This window comes from Heliangelus exortis, chromosome 21 (genome assembly GCF_036169615.1).
Source record: "Heliangelus exortis chromosome 21, bHelExo1.hap1, whole genome shotgun sequence".
Classification (NCBI taxonomy): Eukaryota; Metazoa; Chordata; class Aves; order Apodiformes; family Trochilidae; genus Heliangelus; species Heliangelus exortis.
Genome location: NC_092442.1, coordinates 10,883,760 through 10,903,374, shown reverse-complemented (window position 1 = coordinate 10,903,374; position 19,615 = coordinate 10,883,760). Strand labels below are relative to the sequence as shown.

General features: G+C 39.6%; 2 protein-coding genes across 8 annotated transcripts; one reads left to right on the top strand and one right to left on the bottom strand.

Annotated features, from left to right (window-relative positions):
- Window positions 1-3,746: 3,746 nt before the first annotated feature.
- KIAA0753 (KIAA0753 ortholog) lies at window positions 3,747-16,456 on the bottom strand. Of its 7 annotated transcripts, XM_071764982.1 has the most exons (17): window positions 16,181-16,456; window positions 15,585-15,727; window positions 14,503-15,115; window positions 13,977-14,083; window positions 13,629-13,691; window positions 12,896-13,111; window positions 12,561-12,771; window positions 10,646-10,845; window positions 10,121-10,290; window positions 9,888-9,983; window positions 9,325-9,414; window positions 9,068-9,155; window positions 8,460-8,630; window positions 7,393-7,474; window positions 6,659-6,779; window positions 6,257-6,487; window positions 3,747-5,190 (listed from the first exon to the last, which is right to left on the bottom strand). In XM_071764982.1, exons 2-17 carry the CDS (start codon window positions 15,672-15,674, stop codon window positions 5,073-5,075), a joined length of 2,667 nt encoding a protein of 888 aa, XP_071621083.1. In that variant the 5' UTR covers window positions 15,675-15,727; window positions 16,181-16,456; the 3' UTR covers window positions 3,747-5,072. The 7 variants fall into 7 exon arrangements, with proteins under 7 accessions (XP_071621083.1, XP_071621088.1, XP_071621081.1 ...); XM_071764987.1 differs by lacking the exon at window positions 9,888-9,983 and having other exon boundaries at window positions 10,646-10,842; XM_071764980.1 differs by lacking the exon at window positions 3,747-5,190 and having other exon boundaries at window positions 5,237-6,487.
- Window positions 16,457-16,699: 243 nt separating this feature from the next.
- Window positions 16,700-19,404, top strand: TXNDC17 (thioredoxin domain containing 17). Its single transcript, XM_071764994.1, has 4 exons — window positions 16,700-16,841; window positions 17,675-17,756; window positions 18,037-18,112; window positions 18,748-19,404. Exons 1-4 carry the CDS (start codon window positions 16,700-16,702, stop codon window positions 18,814-18,816), a joined length of 369 nt encoding a protein of 122 aa, XP_071621095.1. The 3' UTR covers window positions 18,817-19,404.
- The last annotated feature ends 211 nt before the right edge of the window (window positions 19,405-19,615 follow it).

The window sequence follows — 19,615 nt, the reverse complement described above, 5'->3', positions numbered from 1 at the left end:
GAGCAGAATGTTAGTAAAGGTCAATAGTAGGAAGAACTGATGATTATCAGCTTGATCCTGAATCTTTTTTTTACAAAATGAGGGACTGGGTATTTGGGAAAAAAAAAAAAAAAAAAAAAAAAAAAAAAGGATGCAGTCAGGAGAACAAAAATTAAATGCTACGTGAGTAATCAGACAGCATGGCTCTCTGGGTGCCTTAGACAGTAGGCTATTTTTAGTCATCTGTTTCCTAACAGAAATGCTGAGGTGAGAGAGAGAGAGAGAGACCATGATACCAGGATTTTTAGAAGCAGCTATGGAGCATTCCTGTCCTGCAGTACAGCAGCTGTTTGCACAGACATACCCAACCTCATACCCAATTTCTACTGGCTTTCTCAGTCACATATCAATCTCAGCCTGGGCAAATAGCTCATCCTGCTTCTGGGAGCGACACTGCAAAATGTCCACAGTCTGCCTGAGGTCCACAGCCCTTAGCACCCAGTCAGGCTTGTGGATGGATGGCTGCACAACAGACAAACCTGCATTAACCATGCTCACACTCCAGTCACAACATGAGCAAGGTAAGGCAGAGGAGCCCAGGGAAAGAAGGGAAGCTGAAGTTGTAGAAGACACCTTATTGGGGCTTAGATTCAGAGAAAAAATGTGCCATCAACAGCTTTGTTCCAGAGAAGGAAAGCAAAGTCAAAAGCATGTATTTTAGACCACAGTCCCACCCACTACCTAATAAGGACTGTTGGAGGAGCAAAGGGTCATGTTTCAGAAATAGAACAAATGTGCTAGTTGCTGACTTTTCTTTGATGATCTGTATTATTCTCTAATCTTATACAGTTGATTCTGTTTTAGACAGACTGCAGGACACTGGAAGAGACAGTTTAAAGAGCTGTCTATATTGAACAGTCCAGATTGACCTCCCTTGAGCATCTCGGTTTGCATCCATTTGAACCATGCTATTTATGCTTCATTAACACTGTGAACTTTTTGTTCCATGATAGCTCAAAAAGGGACAGAAATTGCTATAATGAGTTTAAAAAAGGATGAGGAGAAGAGGAAGAAAGAAAAAGGGAAAGAGTCAGCACATGCATTTTAAGAGGTTTATTAATAATTGACACTGACAGTGCCACCTCCTGCTGATATAATCATTGTTAAGCATGTGCTGGTTAGAAATCCACACTGGAAGTCTTGACAACAGAAGCAACCACTCCTTTCTGTCTTCTCCTTTTAAAGAAGTTCACTTGTTCTCTGTCTCCTTTCTGCTCACCCTGTTCTGTCTGTAGGACAGACTAATGACACACCAGTTTTCACTGTGAAGCTCACCACAATTTCCAACCTCCTCCCTTTTTGCATTGCACTTTGTCTATTTGGCATTAATCTGCACACACAGAGAAGCACTATGTGGGTTCTTTTGGATCAAGGCTGCATCCACTACCAACAATGTAGAGGCTGGCTCAAGATCAGGTTTATGTAATGGGATTCAGAGAAACAATATTGAAACAGATCCGTAAGGGAACTAGATTGAGACACCAGTGACATTATGTCCCTACTGATTTTAGTGGGAGTCCAAAGGACTAGGAAGCACCTTCAAAAATCAACACAGTGAGACAGATTCTGGCTCTACAGGGCTTTCTGGTACCAAACACAGGGTAGAGGATGAGTGGTCCATGCATAAGGTAAGGCTACAATTCTCTGTATATACAAAGTACCATTAAAAAAAAATAAAACTGTATTACCTAGGTCCTGAAAAAGCATTCCTTCCAAAATCAAACAGCTGAGAGTGACTTGAGAGCTACTAAGACATAATTAATTCTCTTTATTTGCATCCCCCACTTCTCACACTAATCTAGCAGTCTGGTGCACCGTGTATTCCACATAGAAAGTCTACCTCCAGAGAGAGCTGACCTGCTCCAGAAACCTGAGCTCCAAGCAGGGACCAGTCTCACTCCTCCAGCTGGCACTCAGGCAGCTTTCCCAGCCCCAGAAAGTAACAAAGGGTTTCAGCAACACCTTCTACAGAGCAAGGTGGAAGCAGCAAGCATAGCTCCACAGGATCCTGAACTGCAGCATTTTTGCAGTGGTTGTGATGGGGCAAAAGAAAAGCGCTGACTACATCTTGGTAGTGTGGGACTGTTCTATGTGGTTTTTAGAGCTGAAATCTATAAGCTAGATTTACATACACATATATGTGATACAGTAGGAATTTCACTGATGGAAAACTCATGTAGCTCATGAATTAGCTCTGAATTCAGCAACTTTTATGTCCATGCCTATATAATTGCTTTAAAAGTTGTACCTGCAATTTAAAATAAAATCCTATTTAGCATTTATTTCAGAAGTTCTCAAGGATGTATTTCAGAAGGCAGTTCTGCCAGCCAGACCTCTGTTCCACATTAACCCCGTAGCAGTGGTTAATGTGGGCTCCACATTAGGAGCTCCACTGGTGAGGTCCTTCCCTCCATATGCTAGGAGCTCCTCACAAGTGAAGCATTAGTACAAAAAAGCAGCTCTCCAAAGCACTAGTAAAGCAAACACTGTTGCCATAACTACGTGACTCCCCAAAGCATGCTGATTTAATTTCCACAGTTAAATATTTACATAGAAGATGGCATGTTTTCAGGAGTCGCAGGAGCTGCTCATAGAATGCAAATGCACAGTCCTCTCAGAGAATTTCCAAAGTCACCCCTCACCCATTGGCTTCATGACTCCCTACACACCTAGTTATCCATCAGGAAAGAGAAGCACAACTGCCCCAGGAGGGAGGACAAGCCAGGAGCCAAGGATACCCACAGCACAGGTGTGGAAGTGACTGTACCACCAGGACACAGTCCCTGAGTAAGGTGGGATGGTGACAGCTACAGGTCCCACTGACAGCCCAGGGATCACCAGACCACACAAGACAGGAAGTTGGAGCCAAGGTCAAGTGAGTCTGGATGAGCAGGAGGAGACAGATCCAGCACGGACCAGGGACTTGCCTGACAAGAGTGACTTGGCCAAGGCAGAAGTCCCAGGCAGCTAGACGGGAATAATTGCCTGTTGGTGCACACATGATATGGCACTGCTCTTGCTTCTACTACTCATCACCTAAATAACTCCAAACCACTCTGTAAATTTCTACTTCAGCTACATATGACTGCAGCAATTTCTCTTGGAGTCATCCACTTGTCTATGGAACCACTGAATTATTTAACCTTGGTTTTGCTTCATTCTTGTCACAGATCTGACACTGAAGTAACTGGCACATAAAGAATCAAGAAAAAAAACAGGCCTGCAAGGACGAAATGAAATTTAGTCCAGATCCATGGAAGCAGGTCCTCTGCAATACAAGGAAAAATGCTATGTTTTGGATATCTAACCTTTTACTAAAGACTTTCAGCAATGAGAAGAAGCAGTTTCCAAGAAATGTATTCTTCTCTATCTATACCATTAAAATAATTTTTAAATCTGAAACTGCTTTTGGTACTCTCCCTACATAAAACATTCAACCCTCCACGTTTCACCTACATTCACCCAAATGCTAGAAAATTCTCATCCAGAAGAGATGAGAATTTGGCAGTTTGGCATCAGTCAGAGGAGACCACTCAGATCACCATGGGATTTCAGAGTGAAAGAATGTTTACCTTGACAGATGACATGTTACTTCGAGACCTATGGTAGTCTGACTTGTCATATTGCCAGGCAGTCCCCTTGAATGTTGGGTGCTGACTATTCCAAATGGGTTCAGATGGCAGTTAAATTAAAACTATATTCAGTCCTAAGAAACAAGTTTTGTTTATTAAAAAGAAAATATCTCGAAAATACTTTCACAAACGCATCTACGTGTGTCCAGAGACACTGTGGCTTTAATCTTTTGAACTTAAAAATAGGCTTAGCTTTACAATCTTAGAAATAAAAAGATAGCTTTTTAAATTACAGAAATCACATATCAAAATCACACATCAGCAGTAACATTTACATCTTTACATTTACATCTTTAGATCTTTACGTTTGGTGTAAATTTCAAGACCAACAAAACAGTAAACCAGGCTTCAATAAAAACAAAATTATTTTTTAAATGTATGGTCTGATTAGAGGAAATAAAAATAATCTTAGAAGGTTAAAAATTGTTGTTACAGGTTGAATATTATAGTAGAAACTAAATTTGTCAAAGAAAACAGACTGTCTTACTGTGTTTTGGGATACCTCAAGAGTTGAATTCCCATTTCTATATAATTATTACCCAATGCTCTCTCCAGACATAACCCAAACTAGTAAATTGATTACTTGATATTAGCCAGTTAATTCAATGTTGCATAAGTGCCAACTGTTTGTTTACTATGTTGTTCATTATTTCAATGGGTTTCTTAAGAGTAAGGAATGTGGGGGTGGATCAGTAAATGCTGATAAAATTATAATATTTTAGACTATTTTAAGAAAAAAAGGAAGAAAATCTCTATCTCATGCTTCTAATGAAACATCTCATTTGTCTATGCATAAGGTACTTTTTTACATGACACTGAAAGCCCTAAGCAGCAAACCAAACAGCTTTTACTCTGGACTGTTCCATTTTGGCTTTAGGAACATCAATAACTCTTCATTCTTCCAACACAACTATCAGATATATTCAATGCATTTTATGAGGAAGAATGAGCTAAGACCCATAGCTCCCTTCCGAGATAGGTAAATCAAATTGTCTCCATTTTAAAGGAGAAAACTGAGGCATAGTACAGGTAAGTATAACATTACTTGAACCCACTCCTCCTCCTCGTGTTTCACGCTAGTAAAATCACATATAAAAAAGTAACACAGGAATGCCGATTCATTTGTATAGCTATCAAAATATAAGCTTTACCTGCAACAGTTCAGTCTGTTGAAACACTGGTTAACCTAAGTCCTGATAAATGCAGTATAATGAAGTCTGAAAAGGAAAGCATTATGAGAATGGATGTATCAAAACCTGAGATGAATCCTTGATGAACTTCATTCTTTTGGTGAACAGAATCTCTCAGACTTTTAAAAAATCAGAAAAAACGAGATCATTTGGTAAGACTGTCAGGCTGAGGCTGATGTTGCACTTAATAAAGGGGCAGATTTGACAGTGTTTACTGCACTGGCTGCAAAAACTCTGATGTGAACACCGCTTCTGCATAATCCTCACAAACATCCTGCAGCTCTGCTGCTACATCACCTAGGGCTTCTTCTGTTAGTTGTTCTGCAAGACTGAGGGTGGGGAAGGAAAATAAAGAAAAGGAAAAGGTTCAGAAAATCAGATTTCAAAATATATTAATGTATTCCACTGATATCAATGTTCTGACTTAAAGGGCAAACACTCATGTTTTGTCATTCTTTCTACCGATTAGCCCAAGAACAGATCTGATCTGCTATGTGTTGTACAAGATTGAGAAATGACTTCGTCAGACTGTTCATAGCAAAGGAGACTTCAGGCTTAAAAGCATTAAGAGATCTTAGTTGCTGCCTTTTTTCAGCTTCTCAGATACTAATCTTGCATTGGGATTAAGAATTAACACGGTATGGTGCTCATTCAAAAGCCATTTAAGTAAATGGGAACCATCTTACTGATTTAAGCTGCCACTGATTCAGGCCTTACTGAGTGCCATGAAATTTAATGAAAAGTGAGGTGAGAAATGTCAATTTTCAGTGGTGTCTGGACCAGAACAGATGTTAAAGAAGGAAAACTACTTTAGTGTAAAAACACAGTTGTTTACTGGCCCTTGAAAAGGTCTCTTCAGTTTTGCATATATTCTAAAATACCATACAGTTAGCCAGTTAGCCTTTCTAAGACCTTTTGAGCATTACATGATAGTGTTTCTTTCACACGTTGCGAGAAACTGTTATACGCTACGATTTGTAATGCACTCTGGTGGTAAGCATAATTCAATGAAGCATGCTGGGTATCAATGCATTTGTGTTTTCATTTCAAGTAGTATGTATCAACAAATGGCAGCACTGGAACTCAGCTGTCAGAAAGAAAATATAAAAAGGGCTATGGTTCAGAATGAGAGTACTGAGAACAGTATTGAGGCATATTTTGGTGGTTTAGTTCAGTAGATTCAAATACAGTGGTCTAACCACTGTTATTAAAACATTTGCCTACTTATCCACATACACCAAGTACCAGTAGAGAAACTGTCCAATACCCAACTGCTGCTGGCTTTCAATTCGGAATTTAAATGGGCCCCTCCCCATGCCTTTCTTGAATAAGGACAGAAAAACCTGCTTATACGCTGATATATTTAATTCAAAAAAACATAGGCAGTTGGTATACCTCTCAGCAATCTGCCATGGATTGAAATTGCCTACTGCCTCATGGGAAATAAGCTTTAAGTGATGCATGTATCTGCTTCTATAATCGAAGATATTCTGAAGCATATACTCTGGCACAGAGAAAGACACATGGCATGCTTTCCATAGACAATTCCGAGTCAGGGGCTGCAGAATATAATTTCCAGTCTGCAATTTCTCCTCTGCTTCTTTGTTTTCATCAATATCACTATCACTGGAAATATAAAAACAGCGTTAAGGACAGAACTAGATTTTTAAGTATCTTCTTGGAGTATCAGAAAATTCCCTAAATAGCAACCATAATTTTCTCTAATGAAAACACTATAATGAAGACAGACAGCTCATATGCACCACGGTTTAGCATATGGATAAATACTATACTCACTTGCCACCAACAACTTTTCCAAATAAAATGTTCATTTCTTGCTCTGTGCGTCCAATTAAGTTGGTTATCTGAATTGGATGAGGATATGTAGGTCTGTCAGCTGTCCGTGAAATTTCTTGCTCTACAAAGAAAACAACTTTTAAAATTGTTTCTTTGGAAGAAAAACTACATTTCCTGTAGGTAACTCCTCACAAAGACTTGTTGCTTCTTTCAAGCGGAAGTCCTTCAGATAAGTGAAGAATTGAAGGTGACAAGCACCTAAAATATAAATCCATTATAGGATCTCCAAGAGTTCAGTGTGTTAAATCTGTGCATTTTAGAAATCCTGTGTAGTCTACTAAGACTGTCAGTAAATCCAAGGTATCTAAAAAAATTTCCAGAAGATTTAAATTAAGTCTTCACTAGTCTTATTATGAGATTTTTCCAACTGGTGTAACCCAAAATGTTTCCATTGAAGTTACTGGAAAAGTTAGTTATTGTTGTAGTTCCACTGTTGTACTCAAACAGTAAGATAAAAAACAGAGCATGGGAAAAACAGGCATTAGTCTTCCTTATTGCTTTTAGAACTATATTTTAGAAACAGCCCTCTGAAAGGAGCAAAGGAGCTGTAGTAAAAAAATATGTCTGGTTGGTGCTATTTTATCACACATAATTAAGTGACTTTGAATTCAATATATCTAAATTTAAAGACAAAGATTACAGAAAAAAACAACTTGCATTAGAAAGACACTCACCCATTTTGTTTTCCTGGGCCCAGAACTCTGAATCACTGTACACAATCTGGGTGAATCTCCTGCGTACAACCTCCTGGTATCTCTGGTTTTGAACATACAAAATTAACCAATTAGCACATACTTAGAAGTTCAGCTGCACTAGTTATCACCCAACAGGAAAGCAGGTCATGATCCTCCTTGGCCAAAGTAGGCTTATTTTGCAGAGAGGTGAAATCACAGATAATTTCATTCAGAACACCACACTTGAAGAGTCAACTAGTGGTCACTGCCATGGCAACTTTTCCCATTTCAGATCAACAACTGAACAGCTGAAGGGCCCCCAAGATGTTCCTGCCTCACAGACCGCAAATTCAAATGCATGCTTAAGTGCCTTGTATGGATAAAGACATACATACTCCTGGCCCAATGTCCAGGAGTAAATGGCATTAAACTCAGTAACTCTAAGTTTTGATAATTTTCACTTAACAAGAAGGTTGTAATGGGACTTCAACAAAAAGCTATAAAAAAAGCTATATATAAGAAAGTTCAAGTTACATAAACTATAACCTCATTAATATCTACATAGAGAGATAAATAAATAAGGGCACAGATAACCATGTATTTGTCCCATGTTGCCCTGCTAAATACTTTGGATTGCCAGAGCAAATGTCCTTGAGACACTCATGCTACTACTAATGATCTAGAATGCTAGGATCCTGAACACCCAAACCTCACACGCCTCCAACAAAAAATCATAAATATTCAAACACTTTCCAATTTGTGAGATAATCAACATCATCACTATACTGATCCCCCCATTCACATGATGGTGTAAGCCATAAAGTCTTGAGGTGGGAACCAAACTCAGGACTACCAACTCTAAAGCTAGCAATAAAACCACTGGGGCAAACATTCTTCTTACAGTACATTCTGCTGAAGGACAAACTCCTTTCAAGTCTTTGGATCATTGTATGAAATCAGTCAGATCTTGCTTCATTTACCAATGTAGAGACTTACAGATGCTATAATTTATGGACAGTAAACAAGAAATTTGAATTAATCAGACCAGCCAAGGGATAAAAACTTACTTCAATTTCTTTCATTCTTTGCAACATTGACTCCAGACTATCAGTGTCAGTTTTAGCCAGAGCCTCAGACTGAAGTCTCTCATGTTGCTCTATACCCCACAGCTCCTGAGCAGTATCTTCCAGAAGATCATCCAATAGCTTTTCACTCAGAATATCTGCATTTGCTACAACCTGCAATTAAAAAGAAACAACAAATAAAAAAATCCACACAGCCAATGCAAGAGAGAAAGAAAAAACCCACAAAAACAACAGAGGGGAAAGAATGCTTACAAATCAAACCTCCTTCCTTCCTTCTTGCAGCAGCTCATGGAAATAATCCAACTGTCATTTCAACTTTCCCCTTCAATGAAAATCCAAGTAAATTCCTGTTTTCCTTCCACCCATGCAATAAGCCAAATGAATAAAAACAGCTCAGTATGTTCCTATCACTAAAATCAATACAGAAAAAGTTTACTATGCAAATACGCTCCCAAATTGAAGGAGAAAATGTCACAGGTTCTGTGATTCTGTGAAGAAACTGTGTGTTGTCCCTTTATAAAATGTTTTATATACATTTACAAAGCTGTAACGGCATCCTTCAAACAATGGTATGAGTTTGACTCTACTACCTGTGTCCTGTCTAAGAGAGGTTCTAAGTGCTCCTGTACTGCCTTCTGAATTTTATCTTCATACTGGACTGAAGAAACACTTTGTGACCTACACAAGAAAGAATAAATGACAATGTCATTCTAAAACCTGATATGACAGCAATAATTAAAAAAAAAACCAAATGCGTAAACGCGCTTTCGGGGGGAACTGGTGGGAGTCGGTAGGAGACCATGTAAGATCTGACAGCATTTACAGGCTCTTCAGTGTAAAGCCTTACCTTAACTTCCGTATTTTTTTCATTTCTTTGCTGCTAAGGTCAGTTAGAATCTTTACTCCTCTTGAAGCTCCTTCTTCAAGGGATGCTGGTCTTCAAAATAAAACAGTAATGTAGAGTGTTACAAAATGTACGTTCTAACAACTGAAGAAAGATTTTATGCGATTCTGAGTCTTAGTTTAGAAAACATGCAAAAGACTTTAGAGGGAAAATTAATATTGATTTTAAGACCATATAAACCAGGAAATTCAGTTGAGAACCAGGGCTTTTCAATTATGTTTCTGCTACCAGCAAACAGGCAAATTTGTGGCTCTGCACAAATAGTGCTTAGAGAGACGAGCTCCTAATCTCACCCTGCACACTGCCTACTAAAGATCCAGCAGCTGGATCAGCAGTTGAATCTCCTGCTTCAACTGCCACAAACAGAAGTCACAAAGGAAAGAAAATGTGGGTAGCCTTGGTCTTCAGGGTGCTGGACATCATTAAAAATAAACAAAACTGCACTCTGTTACCAGCTAGGAAAAGATCTGTATTTTGTCATTCTAGAACAGGGAGATAATATTTACCCCCTCAATGCAGTGTGAGTGTCCATTCTGCATGCTGTGTGTTTCATTGCTTTGCCTAGAAGAGTTTGGCCTGGGATTCCCAGACAATATTTGGACCTGGATACAGGAAAAAGCATAAAGCAACGTCTCTACCAGGCTGGCTGAATGAGGCCATCTTGTTCACTAGTACAGACACAGCAGCATTTCAACGGAATAGCAGGGCAAAGACATGTTCTGCCAGACTGCAAACATACCTTTTTGGTGAAACAGGTGGAGATGCAGGGTTAAGAGGTACACAGGGTTTTCTGCTCTCCTTAACAAGCTGTTTATTCTCTTTTAGCTGGAAAGCTATCGTTGTCTCTTGAAATCGGGCATGCTTTCCTTTAGACTGTATTTGTCTTGATTTTAGAGATTTGGGCATTCCCTTAAAATAAACACAAACACAATAAAACTTATATTCCAGTTATTGAATTTTTAAGTATTTTGCATCTTGTTCCAGAATTTGTCTTCACTTTGTTGCACAGTTGACACATGGAGGTTTTTACAATTGATTTAAAGGGAAGTACAACTGTGCCTGAACAAAAGATAGGCAATTATTTTTGCAAAAACTTTTAATTTTTCTAACGCTGCTCTTCACGGGGAAAAACTTATTTTGGCATTTTCAGGATTAGACTCCAGCTAAGGATAAAATAAAAACAATAAACCCTGACAGAGTCTTACATTACTTAACAAATCCCAGATAGCAAGTAAAAGTATAAATTCTTGTATCAGTTTCTTACCTGTGATTTTTCAGGTAATAACATGCCTTTCTTCTTCAAAGGGCCACTTTCAAGTATTGGATCTTTTTTTATAGCTCTAGCTGGCACCAATGCATCTATGCTTCCTTGTAAAGTGGCATTTCTCTCTGGAGTAGGTGTGTCATTTTCTTCTTGGAACTTACTGTGCAATATATGAGCAGAACTGTCTGCCTTCTGAACTGCTGAAATATTTGCAATATGTCAATGTTTATCTGCATCAAAAGTAATAAACTTTCAACAGTAAGTTAAAAGGGACAAGAATCATCTTTATTTATACATTTGATCCTTCTGTTATGTTAGGTATACCTTTTCATGAACTTTGAACCTCTATTGTAAAGTAAAAAAATCAAATAAGGGAAAAACCCACCCTTGTACTTCCTGATAAGTATTAGATAAATTATCTTTCTTACACTGTCCCAATTTTTTGGAGATTTTTGGTTTTTATAGAATCATAGAATGGTTTGGATTGGAAGGGACCTTAAAGATCACCCAGTCCCAACACCCCTGCATGGGCAGCGGCATGTTCCACCCGACCAGGTTGCCCAAGGCCCCATCCAACCTGCCTTTGAACAATTCCAGGGAGGTCGCATCCACAACTTCCTTGGGCAACCTGTTTCAGTGTCTCACCACCCTCAAAAGAATTTCATCCGAACACCTAACTTGAATGTCCCCTCTTCAAGTTTGAAACCATTACCCCTTGTCCTCTCACTACACACCCATGTAAAAAGCCCTACCCCCTTCAGATACTGGAAGGTTGCTATAAGGTCACCTCAAAGCCTCCTTTTCTCCAATATGTGCACGTACATATTTATACATATAGCTGTTTGAAAATACACGTGACAATCACTGGAAAGCTTGTTGGTAGTAATTGCTATATGAGGTATAGGCAGTGATAAAAAAAATAATATTTTTTAGGCAGCAGAAACCATTGTGGAAACCATTAAATGCTTGTCAACTCACTGTCTCTCTGGACTGCAAAAAATGAATTCACCTCATAGAATTCCTCTAACCCTTATGTAGGGGTAGAAAGGAATACTTACTGTTGTAGAAAAAAACCCAAAACAGTATTAGGTATGAGAAATACACATCAAAGAAGAGAAATGTTAAATAGAGATTTATATAATTATATAGGTTATATAATGATGTAATAATCTACAATGGTTTTCATGAGGTGTAAAAATGCTTCAGGTGGTAAGTTTATCTCACAGCACCTTGAAAATGAATAAAGCCTGTTTCCTTTCTTATGTGACATAAAGGAATAATAAAGTAAATCAGTAGTAGGAAAAAAAAAAAAGTCTTAAGCTTAACCATCAGTTAACATGTCCACAGGTACTGGAACTGTTATTAGTGTGCAAAAAAAAAAAGAGTAACATTAATGAACTGGCAAGATTAAAATACAACCACCCCTCTCAAAAAGCAGAGAAACTGCACAAACCAAGGAAACTCTGAGCCAAGGCTACATTCTATCTTTTCTGTAAACTGTAAACATTTAAATGACGATAGCTTCATTGGAGATTTGCTAAGATTCAGCAGCTTCTCTATTCAAAACAATACATTTATACAACATTATCTATGTATATATTTGGAAATACTCTGTATGCACCGTTCATGTCAACTTAAAATTGCCATTTTTCCACTGGAGAAAAACAATCCATGTGTAGCACTGGAAAAGAAATGGACAAAAATAATGAGAACACCATAATAATAATATGAAGAGGCATATATAAACCTGCAGGTCTATTATCTCAGGGGAACAGCTGAAAAAAACAATAACAAGGCTACATGAATCTGATAAGCACACACAGGCTTTACACACTTATGACCAATAATACACACAACAAAATCAAACTGCAGATGATAACTCATAATAATTTTTTTAATAATTCAAAATACAAACCAGTCAGCAGACTCCTGGTAGCTAGAGATTTTCTAGGCTGTTGGCCCTGCTGTCTCTTTAAGATGAGAGGTTTGCTTTCTCCTCTTGGAGATGTCAGCTGCTTTCTGACTAGAAATGTCTCAGTGTTCCTTGGAGATTTACCATGAAATGCTGAAATGCATTTCTTCACTTTTTGAGGTGTTTTTTTCTTTGCTAGCAGTGAATTCAAATCCTGCACCAAATATTTAGAGTTTTAATTACTTTCTCAGAAATTCTGGCATTTCATGAACACACAATACAGTCTCATATTTCACTATATCTTTTCTGCTTTGCTAAAACAAAATGGTTTTTCCTACCTCAACCTGCAGCAAAATATCTATGATAATGTCAGAAATGGAAGAATCCACTTCTAGTTTGGCAGAACACAATGACAGTTGTCGAATGAGACTGCCCAGTTCCTTGTAGTGGGTAGGAATCTGCTTCTCTGTTTGATCTGTAAACTGACTGGCAAATGCCTGCAAGGCTCGTACAGCTCCTCTCTGTGCTGCTGCCAATCTGGACACTGCTCGAGACTAGAAAAAATGAAATATAAATGCTTTAGGATCTATAGGTTCTATGAATACTGATGCCATCTGAAGAACTGTTGCCAAAATGTCATGGAGAAACACACAGGGCTGGGATAATTCAGATGGATACAAGGCCATTTGTGAGACAAAACAAGTATTTAAACAAATATTTAACAGTATTTGAACAAAAACAGTATTTAAACAAAACAAGTGTTTAAGTATAAAGGTACTACACAACAGTATTTTGATGTTTCTACTACCTGTGCCCACAGAGGGCTGTAGTTGTGGGCTTAACCCTAATGTGTAACAATTCCACAAACTTAGAGCATCCTCCATTCTCCAGCTTTTGTTACAGCAAAAGATAGAAGTGATGGAGAAGTACAAGAGAACAATGAGATGAAAGGTGCAAGATCCAAAGAAAATCTCCCTTCTGGAGAGAGCTCAGATGTACCCTAGACAATCAAACTCAATTATCTCGAGAACTCTGTCAATAACTTACAGCCTGAGGATAATTTCAGCTTACCTTTTTAGTATGTTTGATTTTATGAGGACTCAATTTCTCTAAATCATCCTCTATTTCTTTTACCTGTTTATAAAGAAAAGAAAGAGAAGAGGGGAAAGTCTGTCAGAATTAGCTCCATGTCTACAAATAAACAATCTTCACTGTAACAACTGAAAGTTCAAATTTTCCAGTGGTAATGCACATCTGTTTAGTCATGAGAGAAACCACCCACACAATTCAGATCAAAACTAGAATGCCATGAAGTTCAGACACAACCCTATCGAATTTGTCCTGTTTCAGTTAATTTCTGTCAAATTCATTGTAACAAATTAGATACTATACATCCCAATTTAAAATGCTGGTTCCAACCTGTTGCTGGAGTACATAGAGCATCCGAGATGACCGCGCAGCTTGTTTCTGTCTCCTAGCACAGAGTCGCTGCTCTTCATCAGGATCTAAAATTTCTCTCTCTTTCCCTAAAAAGCATGAAATGTCAAGTTTTACACCTTAATTGAACCTGTGGAAATCCTGATTAAGACATCAGAACAAACACAATTTAGCAATATGCCTCTTACTTGCAGAACCAATACATGACGTATTGTACATTTTGCAGGACTCTGTGAAACAGTAACGCAAGGCAGTTATTTTAACTCTAAATTGTATTTCTACTTAGAATTTGACTAAACATTATTATAAAACATAGCCTATTAGTTACAACTTACAGAATCATGTGACCCTTTTATTTTTATGATAAAGTTGCAAGTAAAGCAACTAGCTTTTATCTGCTTCTTGAAAAAGTAGAGTTTTCACAAATCCAGAATTAAATACGGATCCTAACCCAAGAAAAACAAATCAACAAAATACTGTATAAGATAATTATTGTTCAGTCTTACACCTTTTTTAGTCACTTCTTCAATTTTCTGAACACAGCTCCTCAATTCCTTTTGCAGCCGCCGGACTTCCTGCATATTTTTATCTTCTTTTCTGTTTACACTTTGCTTGGGGTCTGCTCCTCTGTTATGTGTCAGCGAAGAGTCCAAAACAGCTGGTATTAGCTTTCCCTCATTTGTTGTGTAGAGATAAATTTTAGCACCAGAGGCAGTAGTCTCCACTTTGGAAGGCTGCCCAAGTTTCTGCTGATATTTCAAGCCAGTCTGAGACTCCAGTGCACTTTTATTTTCTGGACTTTCAAATACCTCAGTCTTCTGCTGCTGGGACTTCTGGGACAACAACATTTCTTTGATAGCATCTCCAAACACTTGCTGTTTCACTTGGTCTTCAAGATGTCTTCGTTTTATGTCCCTTTTGGCTAGCTGAACAGCCAGTTTTAGCCTCTCTTCTGATATCACTGAAAACATGCCAGAGCTTCTTATGCTGGGGTCCTCACTTCCATCTACTTTTCTTTGATCACTGGATGCCTTCAGTTTTTCTATTATAATTGGATGGGGGTTAGAGAATCTGAGAGCCAACTTCTCTGGAACAGCAGGCACATTTTTATTAAACTGGAGCTGTTTCAAAATGTAAAAAAAAACCAACCTGATGTTACACAGAACACAATGCAGCTGCAGAAATGTCTTAACTGCCACCTGCTGGTGGGATGTAGTGAATTAATTTATTTTGCTTTGCTTGAGCATGCAGCTTGCACTTTACCTATTAAACTGTCTTCATCTCAAGCTACAAGTTTTCACACTTTTACCCTTCTTATTCTTTTACCTTCTCACTGAATGAGAATAAGTAAACAGCTGTGTGCCTAGCTGCCTACTGTGATTAAACCAAACAGACAAGTAATATTTACAGATGTAATTTCTGATCTATACCCTTATAAAAGGATAGTTGTAAGATTATGCATGACAGCATCATGAAAACAAGTATGAAGATTTGACAGTCACTAGTGGGCTATCGCAGGAAGTGGGTCACAATCACCTTTTTTGTAACAGTAACAAATGAAACCAATACAGCATCACTGTCAAGTAATACCTGTGTTTGTAAAGCCTTTGCTTCATTCCTGTGTAGCTGGGTAGTGAGTGCAAACGTAGCAACAGACATAGTTGGCTTGCTTGGTTCCATCACAGCAGCTGGATGCTGAAAATCCAGTTATTTGTGCTTGCTTACAATCACAACTATGAACAGAAGAAGAATAATGTATTATTTCTGCCTCTCAAAAGCAATCCCAGGCCTGATGAGTATCAGAGAACAAACCTAAGGAGTCATAAAGAAATGGAAATCATGTGTACTTGTACACATGGACACAAAATGGAGGACACAACCCCAATGTTTAAGGTAAAATTTACAATTTATATCCTTCTTTTACGCATCCTCACAGAGACCTGAGGGGCACCATTACAGAAATGTAGAAAACTGCCACAGAATTTTAATAGCTCACACCTAAAAGGGAAATAGCATACTGCAACTTTAAGGTAGGAAAGTAGACTGGGACGATAGCCCAAGGCAGTGGCTCCGAACACGAACGTTAGTGTGAAAAGAAAACAGATCAAGAGCATGGTCATATCTAAACTTCTTCACAAAGAAGAACTTAAAATCAAAGCAATGTGTGGAGACTGGCAGAAACTTACGTCCCGCTAGCTGGCTCTGAGAATTAAACAATGTGCTGGATTCACCACACAACGCCGTTAAAACTTCGTATCGCGATTGCTCAACAGGCTTTGTCTCTTTCCTTATACCCTCTCTTCTCGTCTCACACTGGGAGGCCGGACGCAGGTTTTGGTCTTCCTCGAGGTGTTGCCCGCCCCCAGTCAGAGTCCTGCGGTTGGCCTGCGCCTGCCCCTGCCCCCCGCCCTGTCGCCAATAGAGCCCGGCCTACCCCTCTCTCCCACCCCTGTCACCGACAGAGCCCGGTCCGCCCCTCACGCCCTGCCGCGCGAACCGGCCCGGCATCCGGGCGCCGCCTTCCCCGCTGCCGCTGAGGAAGAGCCGACCAGACCAGACTGGTCCAGGCCCTACAGGGACGCTGCTCAAACCCTCTCCTGGCAACTGCCGTCGCAGAGGCTGCCGGGAAGCGGCGCGGAACTGCGGTGCCCGAGGCGGGCCAGGAGCGGATCCCGCCCCTTCCACCGCCGGCTCCTGCGGACGCCATGGGCTGGGAGGAGAAGCAGGTCCGCGGGTACCTCGAGTTCGTGCAGACGGCGCAGCGCTACCATGGCCGGCCCATCTTCGCGCTCTTCTGCGGCGACAAGGATGCCGAGGGCAGGAGCTGGTGCCCCGACTGCGTGACGGGTGAGGTCCGCGGAGCGGTCGGGGCTCGGCGGGCGCAGAGAGAGAGGCAGCGGGAGTGCCCCTCGCTCTCAGTGGTCCCACCCGTGGTGACCTCCTCGACCCCGGCACGAGGGAGCTCAAGAGGCCCCGGCTGCCTTTCGTGAACGCGTCAAGGCGGGACAGCAGCAGTCTGCCTCCATCACCCGGGGCCGTGCGCGCACTGGGTGCGGTTCCGGTTCCAGCTCCGGTGCAGCTGCCCAGCTGATGAATCTCTGTCACTAGGAGCTGGCTGAGGCTGCTGCCTCGCTAAAGAGCTGCCCGTGCTGCTCTCGTCTTTGCTAACTACATTCCACTGAAGGGCATGTAGTAAAACATGTTGTTCAGCAGAAACTGGTACAAAGGCCAGCAAACAGATGTGAATCTTGTGATCACTTAATACACTTCTGTTTTATATGTCAAGAACCAGAAGTGGCCTACCAGCACCTGGCAGTAAAATATAAAGGCAGTTCCTCAGTAAACATTGCACTTAAACTTTCTGGATCATGTATGGCAGAATACATATGGCAACTCTTAGAGCTGTTCTGAAGGGCTCACACAAACGGGTGACAATGATTATTTTTCTTACTTACTAAAGCAGAAATTGGCGTATACTCAAAGACCAGTCCCTTCAACGTTGAGCATGTAAATTCTGCAAAGCTTGCTGATAACCAGATGAAACAAAATTGCAGACCTCTATCTGAAGCAGACAAAACATTAATTAGCAGCTTTGCTGGTCAAAGCATTAAGTACTAAGTTACGAAGTATTAACTACTAAAACCTGTGATTACTAACAGATTTTAAAAATTACTCTCTAGCTGAACCAGTTGTGAGGAAGGAACTTCATAACATGCCTGATGACTCTGTATTCATCTACTGCCTAGTAGGAGACAGACCCTAGTAAGTAGCTGCTCTGGTGCCAACAACTGATATGACTTTGCTATTTGTGGACTGGAGGTTAACTAGCCTGTTGGGATGACTGACTGAACCATCCTTTTCTGAAAGGAATAAAGCAAAAAATTAAGCAAAAATGTCCACAACATCCCTAATGTGAACTATCTGCATGCTACTGGTGACAAGTGGGTTGGGGAGGTTCAAGACAAAGACCTCTGAATCATCCTTTTGAAGGAATTCTAATTGCATCTCTAAAAGCTGTGCTTAACCCCTTCTTCCTGAACAGCTGGAAAGATCCCAACAATGAATTCAGGAAGAATCTGAAACTAACAGGAGTGCCTACACTACTGAAATATGGAACAGTAAGTGATTTTTGTATATTCTGGATCTGCAGGCATTCAGAGGGGAAACTGGAGGAGCTCATGTCTGTAAATTAGGCATGAGTGTTTTCTGACACCTTCTCATGTTCAAAAAGAGAAAACTGGGAAAAGAGCTTCTGCTCCCATCCATGTACTCTTTCTGGTTCAAGCATTTCCTTCGAGAGAACCTCGAGAGCATTTCCTCTGCTTTCTGCGGAGTGTTGTCTATAAAAAACATAGTGAAGCATGTACATGTAGTATGTAGTGGTTGAAGAGTAAAGAAAATTCTAGCAACATATTGTTATCTTCCTGACTTGTAGCTACTCAATTTTTTTTTTTAAATCCAAATGCTGAATTATGGGAGTGAAACAAGGCTATTGTGATTATAATCTTGATTCAGACAGACTATAGTTCAAGTTTTAGCTTGCACATATTATCTAAATTAAAGAGTTTCTTTCTTGGAAGTGCTTCTTCCAAGGCCAGAAAACCCTCAGGCATTTTTCAGTTATTCTTACTCTTCTATTCTATGGCTTAGTTCATCCCACCCCCCATCCTCTCTGGAAAAGATTAATTTGTACAAATGGCTCTGGTCTAGATGTTTTTTAACTGCCTCTAAAACATCTTAACTTTTCTTTCAGCCTCAGAAGCTGGTTGAAGAAGAATGTTTTAAAGCAGACCTTGTGCGTATGTTGTTTACTGAAGACTAAATCCTCCAGTAGTCAATCATTTATAAAGATTATTTGCAGTGTCCTTTCTTTAGCCTTTTTTAAAACTTTGATGGTTAATTACTTTTGACTAAGATAAATGTCCTTAAATTCTAGGTCCAAACCTTCCACTAAAATTCTGCAACCAAAATATGTATCTTTCCTTCCATGTTCAATAAACTGGAGTTTGCAAACAGTTTCTCTGCAAAGGAGCTGAGCTGGTGTTACAGCACAAGAAAGCAGCCTACAATTACCAAAGAGTAAGGCTAAACTGCGAAGCTGCACCTTTAATAGTGAGAAAGGAGATAGGAAGAATAAGAAGCTTTTTCTCTTTTTTCTAAATCTGACTTTACATAACTAATGAAGCTGTTAAAGATAAATTTTCAGTACCAGAGATATTTAACAGCTTATGTGTGAAGGCTGACAATCCTGGTGTCACTGCTCTTGTGTTAAAGGTTAACAGTTGTAGTACCTGTTCCAACAAGGATATGAAATGCAATCTTAAATACAAAAATTAAATTACTTAAGGCTGACAAGATCTGTGTTCTTACAAAAAAATCTGTACAGGAATAAATGGCAATGCTTCTCCAATTAAGCATTTACAACTTTTTTTTTTTTTTTTGTAACACAGTTTTCATTACACTTCCTATAGAGAAGCCCAAAAGCAGCCTGCAGTTGTAAAAAGTTGTAGATGAGGGAGTTCTTCACCACAACAAGACAAAATGTTAAAGCCTGCAAAACTATGTTTTGTTTTCAAAATCAAGAGGAATCAACAGTAAGTAATGCTCTTACAAAATCATCC